Source organism: Corvus cornix, chromosome 3, assembly GCF_000738735.6.
Source record: "Corvus cornix cornix isolate S_Up_H32 chromosome 3, ASM73873v5, whole genome shotgun sequence".
Lineage (NCBI taxonomy): Eukaryota > Metazoa > Chordata > Aves > Passeriformes > Corvidae > Corvus > Corvus cornix.
The window spans coordinates 73,424,754-73,450,083 of record NC_047056.1 but is presented as its reverse complement, the minus strand read 5'-3'; the positions used below and the strand labels follow the sequence as shown (position 1 = coordinate 73,450,083).

Below are 25,330 nucleotides of genomic sequence, written 5' to 3'. Positions count from 1 at the left end.
CCTTAATCTGCCTAGTACCTTTGTCCTCTTGGTCATAGCTTTGGCTAGAACAGTGAGGGGCCTTAGCTGGCATTAGTCATTCTGTTGTCACTGCTCCACATATACATTTATCAAGAATTTCCAGGTGCTTAGGAGTGTCTCTGACTAAGCAGAGACACTCTTATTGTTCTCACAAAACTGTCCACAGCATTCTTGCCTACCAACTCCACTGCCAACCTTCAACTGTCCTCTAACCAACACTACAGCTAATCTGCACCTGCAGCAACTGAACACTTGATTTTGTTTGTGCAGAGTCCCCTATGCCACATTGTATGAGATTTGCGGTGCTTGTGGTGACCAATTCTGGAGCACATATAGAGCGACTCAAGAGTGTCACACCTGTGCAAATAGTGCTGTGCACCTTCTCTCCTACTGCTTTCTTGAACTCACTAGATAGCACCATGGAAGCAAGCCCCAGTTGCATGTTCCTGTGTTACACCATTGTAGTCAGACAGGCAGGCCGTTTTCTTTGGAGTGAAGCCACATCCACATCCCCACTGCTGTTTTTCACAGAGCAGAGAGCACTAAGGAGGCTGATAATCTTTTGGAAGGTGACACTTTAACTATCCTACTAGAAGCTTAGGATCAACAGAATTATTTTGCAGCCAAACACTGTTCAGAAGTTTGACTGCAAAGGGGAGGATGCTATCAAGCTATTTATCCCCAAATCCAGACTTTCTGTGAGCAAATACTCCATTGAGCTAGGCCTTGTAAAGCAGTCATTAAAGGTTATTATTTTGTTCTGTGTACAAAACAGTCTTTGGAAACAGCAAGAGAAAAATAGCATGCAATGCCTTTGGGTGGATTTCAGCAATCCAGGGCCTAAGTCAGAGTTTTCTATAGCAGCAGCCCTGGCTACCAGCTGCCAAACATAGTACAGAGACAATCAAAGCTACAGGCTACTTGGGATCAGTGTGCCCTCAGGGCATGTTCACTTCCTCACTGACAGCACAGATGTAAGAACACTGAATGCTGGATGGGTTTAAAAGTCTTCACTCTAGGTTATGTCAAAATATCTGCACAATGCTACGGGTATAGCCAAACTTTAGATAGCCAGGCATTTGAGTTTCCATAGCTGCACTGAAGCTTCTGCAGAAAATAGCTGTTATTTTCAACATTGCTGTCCCCAAGATTTATACACGGTGGTTTGTAGCTGAAAAACTACAGCTGTTCTCTATTAGGCCCCAATTCAACACAGTAACAAAACGCGTCCTTCAAGCCATCTCTATTTGGCAAAGCCAAAGAATATTCTTATTTCCAAGCGTGTGCCTAAGGGTTTTTTTATTTCAAAACTGAATTCACCAGGATATAATCGTGTACTGAAAGTTATGTCTAAGCACTTTTAGAGCCTGACATGTGCTCAAGTGCTTTAGTAAAACAGGACTTCTGCAATTTAATTGCACTAAGTGGATGATAACAAAAGACAACAACAGGAATAAATCATCTAACTGTGTTAAAGCTCATGAGATTGACTCCAGACTTCAGCCATCCCAAGCCTTCCGAAGGGTCAGACGCTGTACCCTTGTTCACACAGAGCAGTGCCTGCCTCCATAAATAGTGTCATCAAAGTGAAAGGGCCTGCCTCTGAAGTAACCCACTGAGTACGAACATATGTGCTGGAGCCTGGCCCACACTGTAAAGTACAAAAGAGAGGTGAGGGAAGGAGAATTAGATTTTAAACAGATACTTGCCACTGTTGAACGGACAAAGGAGATTTATTTGTTAACACTTAATTTAGGCTGTGTCAAAATGCCACATTTGTGTACGAATTAAAACTAGCAAGAACAACATAATGTAACGGAAAGATCTTCCTTCAGAAACAGTTTAGTAGCTTGTCACACCTGTTGTACCTCACGACAATTACAGTGAAACAACATGGGAATGGCAGCAGTACTGAGATGCAGCACAGAGCAACAAGAGCAAACATGCAACAGATTAAGGAAACAGAAGCAGAGCTAGTAAAATTGTAAGCCTACTTAAGGAACATACTGCTGTTGTTATGAGAGCAGGAGCCAGTTCCGCATCCGGTTTTATGCAGAGTATTAAGAGGGCAAGATAGCAGTGGACTGCTTGGTGTGTCTCTTCTGCACAGCCACTAACACAGTCCATAGACAAGCTACAAATGGGGTGTAGTAAAACCAGCAGACACTCTTCCAGCTGCCTCTTCAGTTCTCTGAACTATCACAGAGCAGTGAATATAACCCTAAACTCCATGGCCTATGGTCTCCCCTGCTCTGCCACATAGAAGGACCACTGAGAGTGACCCCCAGAAGGGACTGGAGCACCCAGCTACTGGAGTGATGTTCACAACCCACATTTATGCCATTCAGAGTGTGGAAGGGCAGAGTTAGGATAAAGTGTGAACAACCTCTCTAGCAAGAACAGCTGTGCTACATTGTACAGTCCAATGCTGCCATGTAAAGTAAAATCTGTGGCAGTTTACCTTAAACCATAAACCATGGCATTTTAGGAATAAGAGTCCCTAGAGCAGGCCCTGTACCTTTCATCATTGAAGTGAGACAGACAGCTGGAGATAGTAATTGCTTCAGCTATTGCCCCTGCTGAATGTGTCTCAGCCCCAGACAAACATTTTACAAGACCTGTAACTCAGTATTTGAGAGAAGGGTGTTTCCAAAGGCCTGGAGCAGCCACACACTGAATGGGAAAATGATGAAGTGGAAAGCATTTGAAGTCACTCTTCCTTGGAATAAAGACACTTTTTTGCAACCTTGAATTTCATGCCATGTGAGACTCTCGGCATGCATGCATTTAAACTAACAACTGGAGGTATTTTTTCCATAGGTCTGAGCTGCAGTCCTTTAATCCTTACTCTAGCAAATAAAACTCTTCATATGAACAGTGACTCTCAGCTCTGGCCCACAGTTTTAGTGCCTTGGCCATTACAGTCACCTGGTTTAAATACAAGCATAGAAATTTGGAGTGAATTAAACAAATGGTAGCTAGGAAAGCCCCTACATGAACAAAGAAGAACTGCAGAAACGTATTGCGGACACCTGGAAAAGCCTGTCTCCTATTTGCAAGAAATATATAAACAGTGTTCCAGGGAGACAAGTCTGTAATAAAAACTAATGGTGAACAAACAGAACACTGGACTGAGTAGTTCAAGAGGAATCCTTTTTTTTTTTTTTTCTTTGAGACATGTGCTTCCCAAGCATTTTGATTTATTAAAACAATTCGTCTATATATTTGCATTGCTAATCAAATCACGGGAATGATGGTAGGCTTTCCAGTCTTAGAAAAAGCACGTTGAAGATTGAACAGAAAAAATAGGACCCAGTTCTGTGCACTACTACACAAGTGGGAAAAGTTCGCCTTAATATAGAGAGATATAAAGGAAAAGCAGCAAGTCGAATTTGTTCCTACTATTTACAACTATTTAAGAAAAAAACCCCAAACATTGTCCAGTTAAAATCACTGAGCCTTATCTCTAGTATTTAAGTTGGATGTCTAAGCTTACTCATACAACTAGTTACACTAATGATATGAGGAAGGGTGGGTTTCCCAGGGTATTTCCTGTCCTGCCTGCTCCATCACACACCTGGGAGATCCAAGAGAACATGTATCTACCTATGACTAAGAAAAGAACTCCATGGTAATTCCGAATAGGCCAGTTTGAGAGAAAGGCTCAAGAAAGGTAAGCTTGTGGGTGTGGAAATACAGTTTGTGGATTCTGACGTTGACTAGGAAGAGGCAGAGGTGAGACCTGATGTATCAGAGACAGGACAAAAACAGAATTTCTATGAAAAGCTATGAAAATACATAACTGTAAGTGCCCACAAATATGGGAGGAGCTTTTTCACATGAAACACAAAGTTCCCTAAAGCCCACTTAATATGCCAGGAAGGACTGTTTTTGAAGTTTGAGCCATCACACATAAAGACAGCACCTTTCTTATACAATCATTTTAAATCTGGTAGTACACAAAGCTATGAATAGTAATAATAATAAAGATTAAGAGTGTAGGTACAATTAATAGTTAATTTATTCTAAACTGCATTTAGGTAAAACATTTGTCAATATGGCAGTTATTTGTGAAATAATATTTCAAATAACTTGCATTCAATTTGTGTTTCTAATCAGCCAGTTATACAATGCAACATGAAGAGGTCAACTGGAACTATATCAAATACATGCTATATCATTAGAACAGAGATTAGTCACAATTATCTACCTAATCCATGTTAACTGTATATGCCACCATTATTGCTATTCTTTTAAATGCTAAAGGACAACAAAATGTATATAGGAAAGCTTCTCTAGCTTTCTCTGGGGACAAATTATTATAATATTTGCTCATGCTTAGAAAGTCAAAGGATTTGCACTTCACATTATCCATTTGTTTAAAGGAAGGTTGTTTGCGATCTAAATATAAACTTAACTTCAGCAGTTTCCTTCTCTATTAATTGACTCATACTTGAGTCCCTTTATGTGATAAACATGCACAGTTAATAATCAATGATATGGTGACTCTGTGTACAGAACAAATAAGAAAAGAAACAAATATTCTGTGTCTATACTCACATATCCGAAGCGGAATGCAATGAAGACCAAATATGTGTGCTTTAAGGACAGAGTCTTTGAAGGTCATTTATATTAATTTTTGATACACTGCTATTACACAAAAAAAATCAGCTTTCCTCTCGTTGCCAAAATGCCATTGCCACCGTGCTTATTTATTTCAGCATATATACTTGCTACAAACATTTGTTCTCAAGCCTAGCATTCATGTTCTCAAAACTTGGGATTTATGAAAAATTAAAATGACCTCTTTTTAATTTTCTTAACTGGAGCATGTGTGGTCCTTTTTGCATAAACTCTCATTCTTTTCTTTTTCATCATCATTATCATCCAGGGGAGCTGGGAAGCTACAAGGTAGAGATTCTTGTTCTTCCTGCTCAGCCCACACTGAAACTGCTCCAGACCATTTTGGCTCTTATGGCACTCAGTATCTGCTCTTTTCCAAAACTGAGCACTCAGGTTCCTCTCAACAGTGAGGAAAAGCTCCTTATCCCATGACCAAACAAAAAAAACCCCCAGGGCTTTACCTGAGTGAAGAAGTACTGTGTGAGGGGATGAGAGACCTAGAAGGTCAAAAACCTGTACTACATCTTCCAAACCTTATGACCCGTTTTGTGATTCACCCTCCAAAAAGACCAAAATTTCCTGTATTCAAATGACTTTTCAGCAGGAGTCATCTCACCTTTCAAGTTCTACCCTGCAACCCCAAATGTGTGGGATTGTGATTCTGTTATTTCAAAATGCAAAAGCACTAATTTGCACCTCTTTTGCTTTCTCCTCATCTTAAACACACAAGAATCAATATTCAAAGGCTTGTATTTCACTTTTGTAAGCATGTTTTTCCCTGCTGGGTTTATAACATGACCTGGCTGCAGCGGGCACACCTATGCCTGTCCCTCTGCCCAGAGCTGCACCAGAGGCTCTGCCACACACCCGCTGCCGGGTGGGCAAAGCACAGGAGGTCACACACAAACTGCTCATCTCAGCCTCTCTTGGTTTGCTGGAAAAATCCAATGTCATCCTCAAAGAAGTGCAGTTTCTATCAGATTTATACTGGCATAAAGTATATTAAACACTTGCAGATTTTGAGTGCTATGGGACCTTTGTCCAGCCCTCCTGCAGTAGAGCCTACCTCATACCAGAGGACAACCACAAGTCCCTGTAACCTTATATTGTCCTCTATATTCTCCCCACCTGCCTTCCTCATTTGAGTGGTAACATGTTGACTCTGAATAGCTCATTAAGACAATTAAGCCCGCTCTAGGTAGGAGCTCAGTATTCCCATGGCCAACTCTGCCACCATGAGCCTTTCCCCAACAGTTCCCTCCACTTCAGGTTATCCATTTCAGAAGCTGACTTCATCTCACTTTTTTAAAAGCCAGATCTTTCTCTGCTTACAGTCACCTGGCAAACGGCAGGGCCTGTTCTTCGAAGACCATATATTTTCTGAATGGCCAGCTAGGCGGAGAAGAAGGATAATGATGATGATGATGATGACAAGGATGATGATGATAATAATATAATGACTCAGTAGAAGCTATGCTCATATCTTGGAGGCAGGGCAGCAATTTCAGCAGTGGTAGCCCTGCTGCAGAAGCAAGCAGAACACGATCTCTTCTGCAGACCCCTAATGAAGAGCCAGCCAGGCATGATGGGACCTGAAGGACCTGAGCATACCAAAACTTTATGCAGTGGCAGTGCCTGCATTGCAGCTACCAGCAGCACGTGGCAGTTGCTGCAGCCAGTGCTGGACCTCCCAACATCCCTCCTTTAGGCAGCCTGGCTCCCTCTCTGCCCTCCCGCCGTCCTTCACACTCGAGGCAATTAAGCCAAGAGTGCAAAGGGAGACTTGGAGACTTACACCAAGGCATAACAAAGTTGCCCTGTGGTGTAACTTCATTCTCTAAGGGAAATCTTGAAAGAACAGCTGTAGTCCTCCTACATGTCGGTTTGGCTGCAAAAAGGTTCTGAAAATCCATATACATGCACCAAAGTATAAAGACGCTGCCTCCAAGGAAAAATCAGCTGAACAGGAGGAGTCGCCGTGTTTGGGTACCGCTCCTGAGGGGAAATCGTCTTTCCTGCAACGCTGTTTTGGGAGGAGAGTGCTGAGGTGCTCCAAGTCCAGCTCCCAGACGGCCGGGAATTCCTGCCCGGGCGCGGAGCCGCGGACACTCAGGGGCTGTCCAGTGGCCGCCCCCGCGCTCGCCGTGCCCCCGGTGACAGCCGGGGGGCTGACAGGACGGCACATGGTGCAACCAGTCACGCTGCTGGGACACAGCTCTGAGGGGTTTGTCTGACCCACAGGGTACCAGGGCACTCCCTGCTTGCCGTGCCAGCCTGAAATTCTCGTGCCATGGCAAGCAAGGGACAGATCCGGCCAGATCCCCAGCTGTGCTTTCAGCAGGTCCGCTGGGATGCTCCATTTCCACTCGGATCATTTGAGGTAGAATTCTGTGATTGATGTTCACGCTTTGGGGATTAAAGACGAGGGAAACGACCGATAATCTCAAACGATCGTAGCAAACCGTAGCGTTTCTGGAGCTAAAATCACTCCAAGATGCTAATTGCCTTCGGGTTCCTTGCTTCTTAGCGTTACAATGCACTAACTTCTGTCTTTGCGGTTCCCCTTTCGCCCAAAGCAGGTGCTTGGACTTAACTGGAAAGCATAAACCGCGAAAAATACAGAGAGGGACTGGTATAGAGGAAATGGACGTACAATTGTGCAGAATATCTAGAGCAGAAGTGATAACGTCTCTGCTGATACCCGTCCTTGCTAAGGAAATGACAAAGTGTTATGCCCCATAAAATAAAATAAAATAAAATAAAATAAAATAAAATAAAATAAAATAAAATAAAATAATTTTTCTTTTAACGGGAATCACAGTTTTCTGACTACCGCAGAGTGCTGACCAAAATGTCTGTTTTTTCATGCAGACGCAATGACCCATCTTAGAGCACGACGCCCTTTATCAGCTCACATACCAAAGGGATTACGCCCTAGAAGTGCAGGCGCTGTGACCTGCAGCCCCTTTCCAACTCCACCAGCAGCCCCTCCACACATGACCAGAGCCGTGGCCTCCGTGTCGAGCCACTTCATTTCGGGAAGCACACCTTAAACTGGGCTACGAAGCCACTTGCCACCTGTCCATGCACCAAAGCCGTGATGGCAAGATCATGATGCTGCCATCGCCACAGCTATAGGAAATGGGAGGGTTGTGCCTGACAGACGCTTCCAATACCTACATTTGTCTCCAGGGGAAAAAAGAAAAGAAAAGAAAAAAAAAGCAGCGGAACAGAGGAATATCCAGTCTCCAGGATCAGTGAAGGACCGCCAGCCTGACTGGTCCTACGACGCCAAGGAAGCATCAGTGCTGCCGGCAACAGCTTCTGCCGTGTCCAGAGGGGTTGCTAATAACTATCTTGAAAACACTTAAAAATAGTCCAGACGAGTTTCCCCTCCCTCACTGGGCCTCTGCGTTTCAGTACAAGCAGCATAGCTAGAGCACAACACAGCCATTCCAAAATGCAGAGAGATGTATTGAGATATGGTATCTCAGCACTTACCTCTGATTTTTTTTTTTTCCTATTTGATTTTATTTTTTTTAAAGTTCAACTGACCCTTCTGGTCACCAACTTTCTTTGTGGTTCTCTGTAAGGATCGCTCTCCAAGAACAAAAAAGAAATCTCTGAGCTTTGATAGAGACTCTGGATGAAATTAAGAACTTCAAACCCCAGATTTTTGAAAGGAAAAACAGATGTCCTGTTTGTTGAGTATAAATAACTCCGTACGTGGAAGCCTTTTCTTTTACGCCGCATTAAATTTTATTTAATGCTGGGTGCATTTAAACTGTAAAAAAAAAAAAAAAAAAAAGAAAAAAAAAGAAAAAAAAAGGAGGGGGCAGCAAAATATGTGGGTGACAAACCTCTAAATCTTTTCCTCTCTCGAAAGAGAACGAAACAGGCAGACGGGAAACCCTTCATCTAGATGAAAGCGCACAATGTGTTTCCTAGCAGACCTGGCGAGCCTGCTCTGGTCAGTGCGGCGGCGAGGGGGCTGAGCACCGGCAGCCGGGAAGTGGGGAGAGAAGGAGCGGGAGGGAGGAGCGGCCGCCGGCCCCGGGGCAGAGCGGGGCGCGCCCGCAGGTGCCCGGCCGGCGCTCGGTGCCGCCCGGCCCCGCGCAGCTCGGAGCGGCCCCAGGCTGACTTACGTGAGCACGTAGTTGACGCTGACGATGCAGTGCGGGCGGGAGGAGCGGCTGTTGTGCACGATGGTAGCGTAGCTCTGCACCCACACCCAGCCGCCGTGCTTGGCCAAGAAGCGGTAGTACTTGGTGGTCACTTGCCCTTTCACCAGCACTGCGGGGACAAAGCGAGGAGAGCCTCAGCGTGGCTACCGCCTCTGGTTTGATCAGCCCCGGGAAGGGGGCGCACACTCCCCCCAGAGCCCTGTGGGAGACCAGAGGGGTTAGGAACCCCTTAGCGGCACATGGGGAAGCGGCGGGGACAAGGGTGGTGGAGCCCCCCGGGCAGGGCTGATCTCAGTACCTGAGATCCTTATCAAAGGCTAATCGGGGAGATTGGTAGGGCCGGGGGGTGTCTGTGTGTATGTGTGCGGTAGGCTACGGGAACTGAACCCCACACACCCCCATCCTGTAGTATCCCCATCGAGATTTTATTCTATAAATCTGTCTTTGGGGGTTATCTCTTCTCGTTACATTCTCTGTAAGGAAACTTACCGTAAATTAATATCCTTTTTATTCATCTATCCGTGTATTAATGTCATCATGACAGCAAAATAGAATAAAGTACAGCTCTCCGAATCAGGCTCACTACTGCAGTCAAAATTAGATACACAGATTTGTGAGACTTGGTGGAAGTGGAACAAAAGTATTTGAATTTCACTGGCACGGCTTTTTGGAGCAGGAAAAAAGTGTTTTCCTAACCAGAATTTGAAGAGCGCCTGAGATTTGTGCAGGGCAGTTTTTGTCCTACAACCAAAAAGATGAGGACGGAAAAATAGTCTTTCATTGCCAATCCCTTCCGTTTGCCACCTGTGTCCAACTCAGAGTTCAGTTGCTATCTAACCTTGTTTCGCTAAAAGCTGAAGCGGATTTTGCTTGTTCTGCCCTCCAGAGAGCTGGCTTTTAGCGTTCCGAGCTAGAGGTGAATCCCAGCAACCCCAAAGTCCATCTGCAAAGGGAGAAGATGGGGAGCAGGGTTTTTAACAAGAAGACCATCTCCTTACACAGGTGATGTGCACAACGCAGGTGAAAGGTGTCACAGCCATGGACGTGGTGGTAAAGGGTCTTCTCTATCAAGTCCTGGGGCTCGTAACCTGTTAGCTCAGCTACCCTGCAAAAGACATCAGCAGCAAATATAAGTGGGTGAGAGGACAGGAGAGGAGGCCTGTGGAAGAAGGGACAGGCTAGGGGAATAGATTTGGAAATAACCCCAGTTCTACCTGGAATCTAAGAATATGAGCTTCATGTCTAGGCTGGCCCGAAACATGAACATATTGCTGTGGAGTTTGATCTCCGTCACGGCGCTGGGTGGCAGCGAGTGGCCCACGGCCACCAAGCCAACGTTTTGGTAGCAGCCGTCGAAGGGGGACATGTCCAGGCTGTACTGGCGGATCTTCAGGTACCCGCTGCAGTGAATGACCTGCCGGAGACACAGGAAAGTTTGGCGGCTACCCAGCAGGGGGGAAGGGTGTGCTGAGACAGGCGTCCCTCCCCACGAAGGGGGCCCGAACAATACCCCGCACCCCTCCTGCCGGTGCCGACGCGGCTGCCGGGCTCCCGGGAGCTGCTGACCTGCGCCTCCGCCCGGCAAAAACCCCCTCCTTTTGGGAGTTCTCTGCGGTTCTATCGGGGTTGAGGTTTTTTTCCCGTACTAGAGTTCAGCGTTAATCTAAAGCCCATTAGAGTCAACGAGATTTTTTTTCCACTGGCTTAAGTGGTTTTTGGCCCACCTCCTAACTGCGCTTTTATTATTCTTCTAAAAAGGAAAGACGCGGAAGTGCCAATCCAGTTACAACTTTGTAATGAGGAGTGTATGCGCGTGAGAGAAAGCGTTTACATGTGTGCATGTGTCACATGTGTAAGATACGTCTATTATATAGATGGAGCAGACGCAATCTATCGCCAAAAAGCACCTCTGATTTAAGTATTGTCTCCTAAACGTATCCTTGCAGATGACTGCTGTCTACTTCCACTCTTACTTCTCTATTACTAAGATGCGTCTTCTTGGAGTTACCTCGGCAGATGTTCTTGGTCTACGGTACATCGTGACACAACATCTCTCCTCGGGTTATGGCTACAACCCGCTCCTCGGCGTTGTGCGGATGACACAAAGCAGCGAGGGGGTAGGAGAGGGAGCAGGGGCTCTCCTCACCGAGGAGCCCCGAGCAGAACCATTTGCGCCGGGGCAAAACCCTCGACTAGGAGAGCTACACCTGCAGCTGACGAATCACCTAACGAAGAAACAAATTAACCCGGGGCTCGCGTTGTATCACCTGAAAGCTGCCACAGGGAGCCTCAGTGGTTGTGCGAGGTTCGGTTCAGAGAGCAAAATTTAAAAAAAATAAAATAAAAGCCCCCAAACAAGCGTCAAGGGCAGCTTGATTGCTTGGTTTTGTGGTTTGAGCTCTTCAACCTGAAACTCTGAGATAAATTAACCACATGAAAGAGTCCTGGGCTGGGTAAACCCCCGCGAATAGAGGTCTCACACCCTCTTCTCGTCCCATTTTCACCGCCCTCCCGGCGCAGGAATTAGGGAAGGTTAGTGCGGGGGGAACGGGGATCCTGGCCGCGGGCACGCACCTTGTAGCCCCCGCAGGTCAGGCCCGCGTTCCTCTTGGCCAGGACGCACTTCATCCTCAGGAAAAAGGATCTCTCGATCTCGTACTCTGGGAGGAGTGAAAGGCAGAGGTGGGGTGAGCCACAGACTCCTCTGGCTCCGTGCGGTCCCCTACGCGACCGCGGCGGCCAGGAGGGGGCGGGGGCTGTGTACTTTACCCTGCACGAAGTGCGAGTGGTAAGGCTGATGCGCCGTCAGCACCGCCGTCATCTCGTCATGGTCGGCGGGGTGGATGTACTCGTAAATGCTGTTGCCGGTCAGCTCTACCTGTGAGAGACGAGGAGAAGGAGGAGGGGGAGGAGGAGAGGGGCTCATCGCCGGCACCGCGCACCCTCTCCTGTCAGTCAGGGGGGTGGTGCAGGCAAGCACAGGGGCTAGCAGACCACCCAGCGTACCTGTGACAAGCCCAGGTGCACCGAGGCAGTCTCCGAGATGTACATGATCTTGCCATCCGGAGCCACGACAAATATGAAACCGTCCAACGTCTGCAGAAAGGGGTTGGGAATATAAATAAATCAATAGATAGACAGATAGATCCGTGAAATACCTGTCCCTCTGACTTATTCTAGCAAGCAGGCGTCGATGCGCAGGCTCTGATTATTCAAAAAGTTGGAAGGAAATGGGCAAGTCTTGGACAAGAATCCCTCTAAAACTCTTGGACTCCTGAGATACAATCTCAGAGGGGCCGAGCTCAAAAGTAATGCAAAGTGCCTTGGAAATATCTAAGACGAGGTCCTGGCTATCTGGTGATTAATATATGGGTCCCAGAAATCCTGAATACTCCTATCCTATTTCAAATGTCACAGCGGGGTTAGTGTTTGCATATTTTGTAAGGAGAATTTAAGCGATCAAAGGGAATCTAAAACTCTCCGCAGTGTAAATAACACAATTTGTCAGGTACATTTCAGCAGACACAGATGGGACTTCTGGGTGTGCCAAGAACAGAATAGGCCCTTCAAAGGCCACATGATTCCACCAGAAACACGTGGTGATGGTCACCGATAACATTCTTTGGTATTTCAGAGCGCTGCGAGTTTTCAGAGGTGTCCTACCTGATTTGTGTCTCTGCTAATTGCGGTGCCAGCTGAGCCCTTCTGTCGCGGACAGCCTTCCCTAACCTGTCGCTAGAGCCTCTCCCTACCACACCACTCTGAGCTTCAGAACATCGGTGGTATGTGTCACCTTGTTAATTAACTGGGGAAAAGTCATGTTCCTGTACCTCAGCAGCCTGGGACACACTGTGAATCCCTCTCTGTGGACCCAGTGTTAGACAGTTGTGAGGCAAAGGACCCAGAGGGACCAAGCCACAGCCCCAGTAAAAAACACGACATTCAGTCACGGCAGTTCACGTTTCTGAAGTCGTTCCCCTCCTGCCTATCTTTCTATTAAACACTTGAACAGTTAAAAATTAGTCAAGGTGGCAATCAAAAGCTCAGAAGAGGGAATTATTTCTTTAATCATTAATACCACATGACTGTCGTTTCCAGACTAGTACCTGCAAAAGATGGGATCCCAGTTCCCGTCCAACATTATCCAGTGGGCTGGTTCGGCTGGAGTGGCCCCAGGCTTCTCCAAGTCCTGTTATTTAAGACAAACAAAAAAGAAAATAAGGTCAGGAGATGAAAAATTTATTCGTGTGGGCCTGATGGGGGGGAACATTTTTTCCTTGTATACACTCTAAAACATATATACATACAATCTTCGGAAAACTAGACCTGACTTCGTTGCGGATAAAAGCCTCTTTTGTGCATTTTTTTTCAATATCCAATTCCTCAGAGAAAAATACCCAAATACCTATTTTGAGTTAACGGTGAAGTTAATTTTTAAGACCTAAGTGAAACAGCATGCCAGAACAAAGTGGTTTTCAGTGCTGCCTTCCGCTATTGGGAACTGTCCCCTTGAACTTCAGGGAAAGCGTCCTAACTTCACGATTCTACAGACAAGTCATTGTCCGACGGCACGGACCGCCCTCCCTCCTGGCCCCCTAAGTCTGTATCCGGGATTCACCTCTATCCCTTCCATCTCTCCTCCCGCTGCTCCGGTGGGCGGGATGGTTCCCTCTGCAGGGAGGGGTGATGTACCTCCGTAGAGCCCCTCCCAGAAATCAATCTCTCCGTACTTGTCTAGTGTTTTACACGCGTCTTGTTTTCTCCTATGCAAAGTGAGTAGTAATAAAAGCCAGGTGGAAGGTACTTCACCGGAGTAAAACTATTCATGGACGATACCTTTTCACAGTGTTGTTGCTGAAATAATTTAAACGGGTCAGCTAAAACCTTTGAGGCTTATGCCATGAAATAAGTCTCACTCCGACACGCACAAGCAGTAAGATATCCTCATCGATGGATGGGGTGCAGGTCGCAAGGAGACCCGAGTCGGCCGGGTGTGCCCATCCCCGCAGTGCGGGTTCGGGAAAGGCAAGACCCCATTTTCCGGTTATTTCGAGTCAAACAGACGAAGTGCTGACAGCGGGCAGCCGCGGGCATCCCTCGCTATTGACCGGCCTCGCCCAGGTGTTTGCCGGTCCGAGCAAAGCTAACGATTTCCTCCGCGCTGTTTGAGCGGGGCATCCCAGCGCGGCCCCTGCGCGCTCTCCCCACCGCCGGAGCGGTGCGCCCCGCTCGCCCCCGCCTTTCCCTTCCTTCTCCCCTCTGCCTCGTCCACCTCTTTACAACAACTTGTCTCTTCACCACTCCTACACTTTTCTCCTTCCTCCTTTTCATAGCCCTACAGAGGCAGGAGAATTTCTCTGGCCCGTTCCTCATCCTGCAGCCTCAGCAAGTACCAGGTCGCCAGTCAGAAACAGGCTCCTACCCATTAATTCTTCCATGCCAATTAACGGGGAGCCAGCCGCCAGGATGGAGGATCACCTCCGCCCCCTGTATTCAGGAAGGAGCTGATAAATCTTACACAGCTTCCAGGGAAAGAGAGAAAAGCCCACGGTATATTTGTTTTTCCCGAGCTCCTCGGAGGTTTCTCTACTGGGGAGCCAGGACGGCCTGCTAGCGCTGAGGCGGCTCCTTGCCACGTCCCCCCACCCGGAGGGAAATCTGAATGATAGATTTCTTTATTCAAGACTAAATCTGCACTGCCCGCCTATGATTTAAGTTGCTCATTAATCGAAGTTTACGGCTCTAATTATTCTTCTCCTAAAAGGGAAAATAACCCGACCCCAGCGGGTTAATGAACAGCTCACGGGTATTGCAGGTTAACCTCTCCCGGGAAGGCGGTTCTTCACGGGGCGCTGAGCTCCTCGCTATGTTTCAGGTGGAAACCCCGCGCTGCTGGGCTGTGCCTGTTCGTGGTTTATAATTAAACGTTTTCACTTGTCTACCTGAACCGGCTTATTGAAATCCTGTCACATGAGGCTATCCTTTGTGCTGCCCAGATGTTTTCAGCACTTTCAAGTCGGAGACTATTTCTATTCGTTGCCAATCCCAGCCTCTCCCGAATCGACGGCGTCTCCTGATGCCCCTTAAATACTGTTTTTAAAGATCATAAGAGAAAGCCCCCCTCCCTTAATTTTCCCTCCCCCCGTCTATTCCTTTAACATCCAATTTCCTTTTATCGAGGGGGCAAACTGTGATTTCTTGCACTTGACCTACCGCAGAAAATTCTGCAAATCCTTTGATTGCCTATTTAAAACAAAACAAGGAAATCAGCTCTCCCTTTTGCTTCAGGATTACGCTTGGAAACAAGATCTAAAGATTCTCTTGTAATTTGGAGAGCCAACAGCATAATAGCTTTGGAATAGAAACAAGCAGCTTTGTGAGGGGAAGGATAACTAAGTCGTTTTTAGGCAAAGGATTTTCCCAGCTAAAGTGGCCGAAGACAAAGCAAAACATAATCTATTTTGGAAGATTTCCAAGTTATGCCACATTAACCTTAGCACATAAAATTTGCTTTCTTCCCTGCGGCCCCTCCCCCACCGCGGTCTGGTTTATCATATTTACATAAGTAGCCTTAGAAGGGATGTATCTATTATGGATCTAAGGAGTTAGAGAGCTCAGATTTCATTTGGAAATAGAGGGGAAGTTTTACTGTTGCTTAATACTTCATGCATTGTAGAACCATTTCCATTTAAATACCCCGGACCCACGGATTACCTCCATGGACTGGCTGCATGGGTTTTGTAATTTCCTGAAAATGAGATTTCGATTTATAAAACAAGAAACCGATTAGTAACCAAATGAGGCGAAGTAGATCCACTAAAGTTGACCTAATCCCACAGGCACCATTTAGGTCAGTTCTTGGAGAATGAATGATGAGCAACTGTCTAACATAAACTCAAGGCACCACCCAGCTGTGTTATTCAAGAAGAGGAAAATTTTTTTTAAAAATGGATCAAGCTTTTATTTCAGAATGAATTTGATACTCTTGCCAAAATACAGATTATATGCTCCTGCCTAGCAAACTCTTTCTTCTGTCTATCAATGTCTTTCACTCGAGGAACTTTTTTTCCTAAGAAGATGAACTATTTGTGCCACGAGAAACTGTCTACTGTCGTGAGGGGGGAAGGGGGAAAAAAAGAAAAGGGAAATAAGTAAAAAAGAAATTAAAAAAAATTAAAAAGAGAAGAAGAGCATTTAATTCAGCCTATCGCTCAACGCTATCCAGCAGTCTGCACCCATATTGCGCGGAACCTGCGCGGAGCGAGCGTGCTGACTCATCGCTTCTCTCAGCATTTTCCGGCAGAAAGCCACTGTGCTTTCCACATCAAAAAGCATGTCCATCGGTTTCATGGGCTCGCTACACCGGCGGGTCCCTGTGAAATGCCTTCTCCCACCCAGCCGTGCCCACCCCCGGCACTCAGAAAGCCCCTCCGCACCGCTAGCCTGTCCCCCAGGCCGGGCGCACGGCCAGACCCGCCGCGCTCCGCTGCCTTGGCTCTGTCCTTCCTTCCCACCATCTTTTGATTGATGCAAGCCTTGATGTCGGCAGCCAATGGAACCAGGGGCTGGGTGGGCACCGTCCCTATCCAGTGGCGATGCTGTTTCAAGAAGCTCCTCTGTCCCACGGAAGGGAGAAGAGATTCCTCAATCGTTTCTAATTTGATCTAGTCAAAGACGGAGGAAGGCAGGCGCAGGGAAATGAGACTCCGAGAAGCCAGGGCAGCTCCTTGGCCCTGGTTGATCTCCGGGTTACTTGTCCCTCCGTGAGCATCTGCAGCACAGAGCCCACCTCGACCCCGTCCTTTGTCTGGCAATAGCAAAGGGGGGAGGGGGTGGCCGGTGGGGGTGGGGTGGCCAGAAGATGCAAGCCCTTATCTACTTTGCGCTGATTTGCCGGCTTTTAAAAGCAGTTACGGCGATTTCCCCAGCGGACTCTCCGTCATGAAACCTCAGCGCAATCCGGATTCACGGTAGCGGCCACTTGACGCCCCCGTTTAAAAACACTTAGTGGAGAGCCCATCCTGAACTCCAGACCCGGTTCTTTGGGGGCCAGATCCTTGAAGACAGCTCCCTCCGGGGCCGGGGAACCCTTGGGCAACCATCCGGGGGCTTTGCCCCTGTCTGGCCGCACCGCCCCGCACGACCCGGACAGGCCCAGGGAAGATGGCTTGGAGACGAAGCCACGTATGCAGGGAGTTCTTTCCTGTTGCTGTGGATGGGCAGAGGGAGAGGCTGGAAGGGCTCTCCCGGAGGCAGCCCGCTGCTGTGGGGCTACGTGGGGAGCCTGCCCGACCAGGCAACCGCAGGGACTCTTCCCTAAGTCGGGTCCCAGCAGGTCCATTGCGCGTTTCTCTTCCAGGAGTTCCTCAAAACTGTCTCCCCGGGCAGCGGCCGCCGCTGCTCTCCCAGATCTCCCCGCCGCCTCCCGGGGGCCGCGGTCCGGGAACGTCTCCGTATGCTTTGGTTTCCCTGCGTTTTCCTAGCCCTTTTAAGAGCCGCTCTATGGTTATTAAAGAAGGAGGAGCAGCAGCTCGCTCCTCGCCCGCCGGCGCCGAGGGGGACGCTGACCCCACGGAGGGCGCGGGATGCGGGCCCCCGGTCACCTCCGCCCCGGGGCTCACCCCTTCCCTGCGGCGCCGAGGCGGGCCGGGCCTCGCAAGCCGCCCTCGCCGCGCTGGGCAGGCCGGGGAGGGGCGGCCCGGGCACGGGCACCGACTTCGTTCAACCTGCCCAGCAAAGCCTCTCTACAGGGAGGACGAGAATGCCACCTTCGTAAGCGGCTCCTCAAGTAGCACCTTCCCTGCCTCCCACTGCCCCTCGCCGGCACTGCTGCCGCCTTAATACCAAGGGACAAGAGGGGCACGGGAGTTGTTTGGGAAGAGGGAGGCAGGACAGCTCAGTCACTATCTCCCACGCGGTCATTCTTCCTCGCTGTCCAGGGAAAATGACAAATAACAGCTTCGGGAGCCTCGGGAACAGAAGCACGTCCTAGTCACCGGCAAGCCAAAAGGCAACTGGATGTTGTATCGAGGAATTAGCTTGATTCGATTAACCGTTTAATTAAATCGTCTGCAGCCAGCGCTCTGTTCTGCTATCGCCTAACGCCCGACAGAGCTGATTTCCCAGTTAATTTAACAGGCAGTGGTTAATGATAACTCAAAATCTGGGCCAAATGAGGCTTCTGTGAAGGACTGGGTCGCCGAGCGCTCAGATGGAATAAAATAAGTTATACTTTAAAAAAAAAAAAAAAAAAAAATCTGCTCATTTCCACTGCCTGCGGATGCCATTAGCAAGGTTTTGTAAAGATTTATTATCTCAGTAAATCACACGTATTCATTTGAAGCAGAGATAAGTTGGCATTCCTCTTTCTTTATAAAAATAATAATAATAGGGAGGAAAAGCCCTGTTGACTAAACAAACATCCCTTTTAAGAAAATGGTAGTGGAAATAATGCTGAGGCTGTTTCACTATAAAAAGAAATACCAGGATTTTGGCATACACGGGGTAGCGGAATTGCGCTTTGAAATGCAAACAAACGGAACCGTGTCCAGATTAGAGAAAGGAGAAAAAAATCAGAGACATTTTCGAGCACCAACTACTTATTCGTTTCTCCAGAAGACTCAAATTCAAATAGCCCTTATTTCGAAGAAATAGGGGAAGGAAGGATTTCCACCAACGCACACGCTGTTTATATGCAAGTTGAAAAATATCCTCCAACATGAAAACTGTCGTATGTTTAGACAGAAAATATGACTTTTCCCGCTCTTCTTATTAAGTAGTCTTTCTAAAACATACATCTGTTTTTTTTGTTTTTTCCAACGATCCTGGTAGTTCAGTTCTGCTCTTCGCATTTTAAGTTCACATCAAAACTGGAATTAAACAGAGATTCAGCGTGGAGAGTAAACTGCTGCTTAAATGAGAAAAACTTCTGTAAGAAAATAAACATTGAAACCTAATGCTCAATCATTTCCCTTTGCAGCAAGAAAAACAGCATTAAATCACCTATCCACGTGGGAAACGGATTTTTTTTTTCCTGTTGATCTCTTCCCCCTTTAAAATAAAACAAGGTTAAGGGTTTCAATATTGAAATGTTAACCATCCTCATTCGCCGAAAGTTTATGTAAACGGAGTCTCTGCTTTTGTCTCGAAAAGCAAACGCCTCTCCACACCAAAACGATCCCTTCTCACTAGGACAGACTGCAAACTCTCTTTTTGCCTCTCTGGTGGCATATGTAGAATAGGACCCTTAAAATATTCCTAACTTGAAAAGAAAAACACAACCCAAACAAAAGTGATTTATTGTGACACCTGGGTTTTTTGTTTGGGTTTTATTAATTTTTTCCTCCCTTCCCTTCTCGATACTGCCGAAGGTTAGTGAAGAATTACCCTGCAATAGTAATAGTGATCGCATCGTTTTTTGGCGGAAAATTCTTTTAGTCCTTCGACATCCTGGAGATTTTTCTACCTATTTTTTTGCGTCTAGGTTACTTACCACTAATGATTTAATATTAAATTGAAATATTAGTCTTTATTAATAATGAACGTTAAATCGGGAATCGATTTATTAAGAAATCCTGCTTGAAACATACAAACAAACAAACAAACAATCCTTAAAACTCTTCCTTAACGTCCTTAGAAATTTACCAGATATTCACTCTTTCCAAAGCTGTCTGATCACCGAAAAGCAGTATAGGTCTTATACTCTTTCTCCTCCTGGATAGAAGTGTTTTAGTACTGAAACGATACAAGAAACCTACGTCTTGCACTTTTCGTCCTTGACAGTTTTTAATCTGCTGAGGACCTAATAAAGTGAAATTGGGGGTAGAAGGAATAACCCAGGCGTTTCAATAATTTGTGAGAATTGCACAACCATTACGAGAGAGAGTTCGTAGAAAAATCTCTGTCCAGTTTGTCGAGTTTGTCCAGTGCCACTGCCTTGTGTTTAGATGTCTGTGGTGAGAAGGAAACCCCACGTGTTTATTTTGTGTGTGATTCTCCTGGTATTTCACTTCCAAAAAACTCTTGTTCCCAAAATGAACCCGAAATCTACCCACCTTCTTTCTCTATAGGGATATTTCAGACGGAAAAATATGCAGACAAGCGCACACCGATTCTATCCGCCCTGTCCCCAGCCCCGCGTGTGCGCGGTGATGAGGAGTGTATATCTTTCTGTACGTGATTATTTACAACCAGCTCTATGCAAGCGCTCTCTGGGCAGATGGAAATTCACTCTTGTACGGGGGAGAGGGTGTGAGAGTTACCCTGGAAGTGGAGCTCGCTCTTACGGAGACAACGTTTCTCTATCCTGACTCGTCCAAGATCTCTTCAAAAGTACGACATGACACTCTGGCGTGCTCCCGAGCCTCCTGCTACCCATCTCCAGTGTTTTGGCCAACTCATCGGGTCTGTCCCGATGCTTGTATCGCTTTCCTCCCCAGGGAAATACAAGCAAACCGACCTCCATTGGATCCATCCAACATCCCTACCCTGCCTCCTCCGTTCAGAAAGACTTGTCCTTTCCGTGCGTCATTTGCCCGGCTGCCACTACCTGTTCTTCCTTCCCAGAGAAACGATGACTTTTTTTTTTTTTTTTCCTGGGTGGGGGCACTGGAAAACCAGAATAGCACCCCTCTTCCTTGCCTTCCTCCTCTCCGCCACAGCCAGACAAGGACAAGCGCAACCGCAACGGGAGCCCAAGCTGCTCCGCCGCGTTCCCGGAGCCCACTGCGTCCCCCAGGGTCCCGGGGAAAATCACCCGGGCTTGGCTCCCGCAGGGCCAGGCACAGGCGCAGTGCCGGGAGGCCGCTCGTGGGCGCCTCGCTCGTGTTTAATCGCGGCACGGGCGAGCGCAGGGAAACCTCCAGGGCCGGGGCCAAGCCCGAGCCGCTCTCCCCGCTCTCCCAAGTACATGGGAGACAGAGGGAGCCTGGGTGGGTCCGAGGGGAAGCCGCCCGGCCCCACGCCACGTTGAGACCCACGCTCCCGGGCCTTTGTACCCCGCTCGCAGCGCGCCCCCGGCCGCGGCCCTGCGCGGCCCCGGGGATGTGGGGGCGGCGGTCCCGCGTGGGTCCGCAGCCTGCTCGGCGCCGGGCCTCCCGCGGCAGCGCCTCGGAGGGGTGAGCCCTCCCGAGCCTGCTCCCCGCCTTTCTTTCTAATGCGCAGTTTGCCTTTAATGAGGCTACGAAGGCTCCGCTGCCCCCGAGCCCCGCTCAGCCGCCCCCTCTGCCTCCGCACTCAAATTAGCATCTGCTGCGGCCGGCAGCGGCCCCGGCCCCGGCGCGCTTCGCCACACGGTTCCCCAGGGCATTCAGGCATCCTGCGCTGCCACCGAGGGACGGGGCTCAGCTATTCTTCTCTTCCCATGATTACTCACAGCCTACAAGCAGCACCATATGCTTCTTCTGATCAAACAACCCGCTACATAGGCACCAGTAATTGACGAGACCTGCTCGGAATCACGCAGAAAGGTAGCCTACTGAGACCGCAGGAGTTGACAAATCATTGCTAATAATCCTTTTAGGAACATCATGGGCATCAGGGTTTGCAATAGCTTTATTTTTGTAAAGTATGCTCTGACAGTATAAAGGATAACTCCGTCTCCTTTGAAACAGAGGACTGTCCCCCATAATGATCTTCAAGGTGGCAAAGCAAGTAGAAGAGGAAAGTAGCTTGATGAAGACTTTAATTATTATTTTTAAAGGTTTCATTTAACCCCTTCTTTGGTTACAAGCGACTCAATGATATGGCAAGTTGTTTAAAGAAATGATTGTAAAATGCACTGGATTGGAAATTATTGCCGTGGACTTTAGGTATAAACATTCATCCGTAACCTGCGGCGGGGGGGTATTACCTCCCCCAGTCCAAATGACTGCCACATTGCATATTTATTTTTAAAAGTAGAACTAGTACCAATAATCCACAAATTGAACCGGGAAAACAAAACAAAACAACAACAACAAAAAAGAACTCCTCAAACCACCAAAACTAAAGCAAAACAAAACCAGGCCATATACACACTCTTGATTTGTAAAAAACACAGGCCAACCGAGTCGAGATACAGCTACAGAAAGCACATGGGGACATAGATATATTACGTTGTTTCTTGTGTACACTCACTTTTCAACAAAAGATGCGGCGAATTTCGTATTAGGTCAGGGGAAAAAAAAAAAAGCTCTTGATACTTTTCCTTTCATACAGACTGCAACTCCATCGAGTTGATCTAAATAAAAGGTTAGTGAATTTTTTCAAAAATTTTTCCTGAAAGTCTTACAAAATCAATAGAGTGAGAACACGAAAGAACTTTATTCTGACTCTCTTAGCTTTGTGTTGTTTGTTTTTTCTTGGCAGCCGATCTAGAAGCCCAAAGACAGTCCCTTTAAATCCTGATTCTATTTAAAAGCAAAAGACACTTCAGAACGCTTAAGTTTTCTTTTACTGGACAGGCCTGTTGTTGCTGCCGTGGAAGTCAACATGAAGTCTACTGTTGCCTGTCGAGGAGAATCATGTCTAGGCTGGGACACTGGTTTTGCAGCACTGGGTGCAAAATATGAATATGTCTGGGTGCAAAACTCCTGCTAAAATTTTCCGAGGGCGATTAACGCCCTCAAATCGCCCTTGTGATCCTCAGAACGAAACACAGCACACTGGTGATGTGGTTCAGTGTGCTCGACTTATTTATTTAGGCTGGGTGTGAATGAGCACGCCTGCATGCGTGCCCTGTACCTGTACACCGCACCTTTCCTCGAGAGCTGAACTAAGGCTTTAGGACTTTGCATAGACTTATGTAAATATTTACCCGTATACTAACTCGCCCTCACAGAATGACGATAAATAGGGGTGAATCGTGCCCTCTTAGGCCACGGGTGTGCTTGGTGGGGGATGCACATTTGACTGGGAGACTGGGGGGAAAGGACCCCCGGGTTTGCTTTAGCAGAACACATAGCAGAGCTCAGTGCCTTCAAGTATTGGCAAAAGCACCGTAAGTCTCCAACCAAACCTGTCATAGGAGTGAAAGAGAAACTATTTACAACAGAGAAAAGTGACAGCGGAGGGCACCCTGTCTCCGAGCGCACCACCCCATAGGATTGACCTTTTTTTTTTTTTTTTTTTAACGTAAAAGTGATAAATGACACCTGCATAAGAATGGAAATAGAGGTAAATAGGCATCCCACCTACCTTCTGGAAAAACCACTCTCATTTTTAAATAGCTGGTGGTGAGTCTGATTATGGATGCTTTGTCCAGCTGAGAGGTGATAGCGGAGGGCAGGGGTAGTAATTTAGCCAGTTCATAAAATTCACTGTTTTCTTTCTCCCGTCTAGTCCGGGCAGCATTTTTGGACTTCTCTTTCATCGTGTTTTTTTCCCGCTTCCTTGCTACAATTTAAACTCCAGAGATTCATCCAAAGGTGGAAGGGAAACTCATCTGCAATTCGTCTCTCCGGAGCATCAGGCGGTGATTCTGAGCGCGGCCATTACTCAGAGAAACCGTTCTGTTGTGTAAAATGCAAACAAGTATCGAAGAGTAGAGGTGTTCTTTAAAAAGAAAAAGAAAAGTATATATACTCTGAAAAGCAGAGTCAATTGGGTGGGAAAGGCATTTATCCAGTGCAGCTCAGCACTCCAAGCAACTGCATTTAAAAAAACAAAACAAAATAAAAGCTAGAAGATTGAGGCACCAGACAGCAACCAAACGATGTATTTCTGGCCTTTTTTCCTACTCATGGCGGGCAGCATAACTCCTCGGAAGAGGGTCATAGTAATCCCGTTTTTTCCCGTGATCCGTTGTCAATCCGAGGGCCGAAACGCACGGCCGCGGGCTGCCTTCCAGGGCGCTGGGTGACTTCCCGGGAGCCTCTCTCTGTGAAGACAACAGCAGTCCTGGGGTGAGAGAGCCGGTACACGCCGCCGCAGCGGAGCCGCGAGAAATAATAATCAACAGCCAGCCTCCGGCGGGTGTAGTATTTTCTCCCACCAGAGGGGAAAGAAAAAAAAAAAGAAAAAGTGTATTTTCGCATCTAGCGCGCCCGTGGAGAAGCCTGCCTCGCACTCTCCTCCCACAGCCCTCTCACTTCCCAGCCCAGGTGTGCACTGCATGACCAGAACGAAAGCGCAGCAGAAAGCAGTCCCCGGCTCCCGGCGTTACCGGGTTTGGTGCTGCCGGGGCTGCGCCGTCCCCTTCGCGCTCCCTCGGGCCGGCACCGCGGCGGCGGCCAGACCTCCCCACGCTCCGCGCTGCCAGACCCGCAGTGAGGGATACATTCCCAATCACGGAGTATTTCTGCTTGTTTTCCTTTTTCTCTTTTTTTGTTTTTCCCCTTTGATTTTCCCCTCTTCTCGGCTAGTGTCCTCATTCCTCGGCTGGGGTCGGGGGTGTCTACCTCAGCTGCACCCCAGCCAGGGGAGGCATCCTCTGCCCAGCCCTGCCCCGAGCCGGAATCCACCCAAACATCACATTTTTCCAACCAAATTATCTTCCCCCCCCCCCCCCTCGTTTTCCACTGTGGGGAAGCGACCCACAGGCTAGCCCCGCACATCACTGCGGTTCTTCGCTGGGGCTGGAAGCTTGTGGTGGCTTGTGATCTTCTTTTTACCTACCTTGAATCCCTGAGCCCGGCAGCCTGCAGAGAGCTCTCCCGGGGTGAGGAGCCCAACTCTTTAATTGGCTCATTAATGGCACGGGGAAAAGTTTGCGCCTGTCACTGCTCCTCGCACCGATGGGCAGACAGACATTGCCGCCTCCCCATCCCCTTTATCGGCTCCCAGGCTCTCCGTCTCACATAACGAGGGGTGGGGTGGGGTAGGGTGGGGTGGGGGGAGAGGTTGGTATTAATGAAGAATCCCTAATTTGCGGCTGAGAAATGCCTAATAACTTCTTGATGGCTAAAAAGCCTTTTAGCACAACTTCATTTCTCTCCAGCTCCCCCCTTGCACCCCCACCTCCCGGCCCCCGGCCGAGCCCTCCCTTAATGCCACTCACGGAGCCGCCTCGCTTCCCGTTGGCCGCCGCCACCCGCGCCCGGCCTCCCACTGGCGGAGGGGGCGGTTGCGTCACGCGGACACATTCCCACCCCTCTCCCGTCTCCCCTCTTTCCACTGTGTCCGCCCTCTGACCTGGCGGCGCGGCCGGGAGGAGTGCGGACACACAGACACCCACAGGCATACACAGACACACACACACCTTCCTCCGCGCCTACCCGCTGGGGGCTTATGCGTGTTGAGGTGGGTACATTTTGGCCATCGCCTCTCCGCTGGGCACCAGGGGTGGGCGGCCGAGGTCCCGCGGGACTGTGGGTGGTGAGGATCGCCGCAGTTTTACACACTCGTGCACATTTCTCCACCCCAAACCCAACCGAGCAAGTGGTCGCGCTTGGGAGAAATGAGCTGCGGTCACGTCCCCTGCTGCCCCCCTCCGTGACACCCCTAACTTTCGCCGTGTACGGTTTTCCCCGGGGCTGATGCGGGACAGCGTGAATCGGGTCCCGTGGCGGAAGGAGAGAAGGATG

The 25,330-nt window shown here is 48.3% G+C and overlaps 1 protein-coding gene across 1 annotated transcript in view; it reads right to left on the bottom strand.

The window, feature by feature from the left end:
* SIM1 (SIM bHLH transcription factor 1) overlaps positions 1–24,652 on the bottom strand; it is a 52,124-nt gene extending 27,472 nt beyond the window's left edge. Inside the window, exons 1-9 of the mRNA XM_039569989.1 lie at positions 24,423–24,652; positions 23,004–23,685; positions 12,935–13,017; positions 11,835–11,924; positions 11,598–11,706; positions 11,403–11,488; positions 10,043–10,242; positions 9,827–9,933; positions 8,790–8,937 (exon numbers count right to left, since the gene is read on the bottom strand). Of these exons, the coding sequence (XP_039425923.1) occupies positions 8,790–8,937; positions 9,827–9,933; positions 10,043–10,242; positions 11,403–11,488; positions 11,598–11,706; positions 11,835–11,924; positions 12,935–13,017; positions 23,004–23,178 (998 nt within the window). The 5' untranslated portion in view covers positions 23,179–23,685; positions 24,423–24,652. The remainder of the gene's footprint in view (positions 1–8,789; positions 8,938–9,826; positions 9,934–10,042; positions 10,243–11,402; positions 11,489–11,597; positions 11,707–11,834; positions 11,925–12,934; positions 13,018–23,003; positions 23,686–24,422) is intronic.
* Between the last annotated feature and the right edge of the window lie 678 nt (positions 24,653–25,330).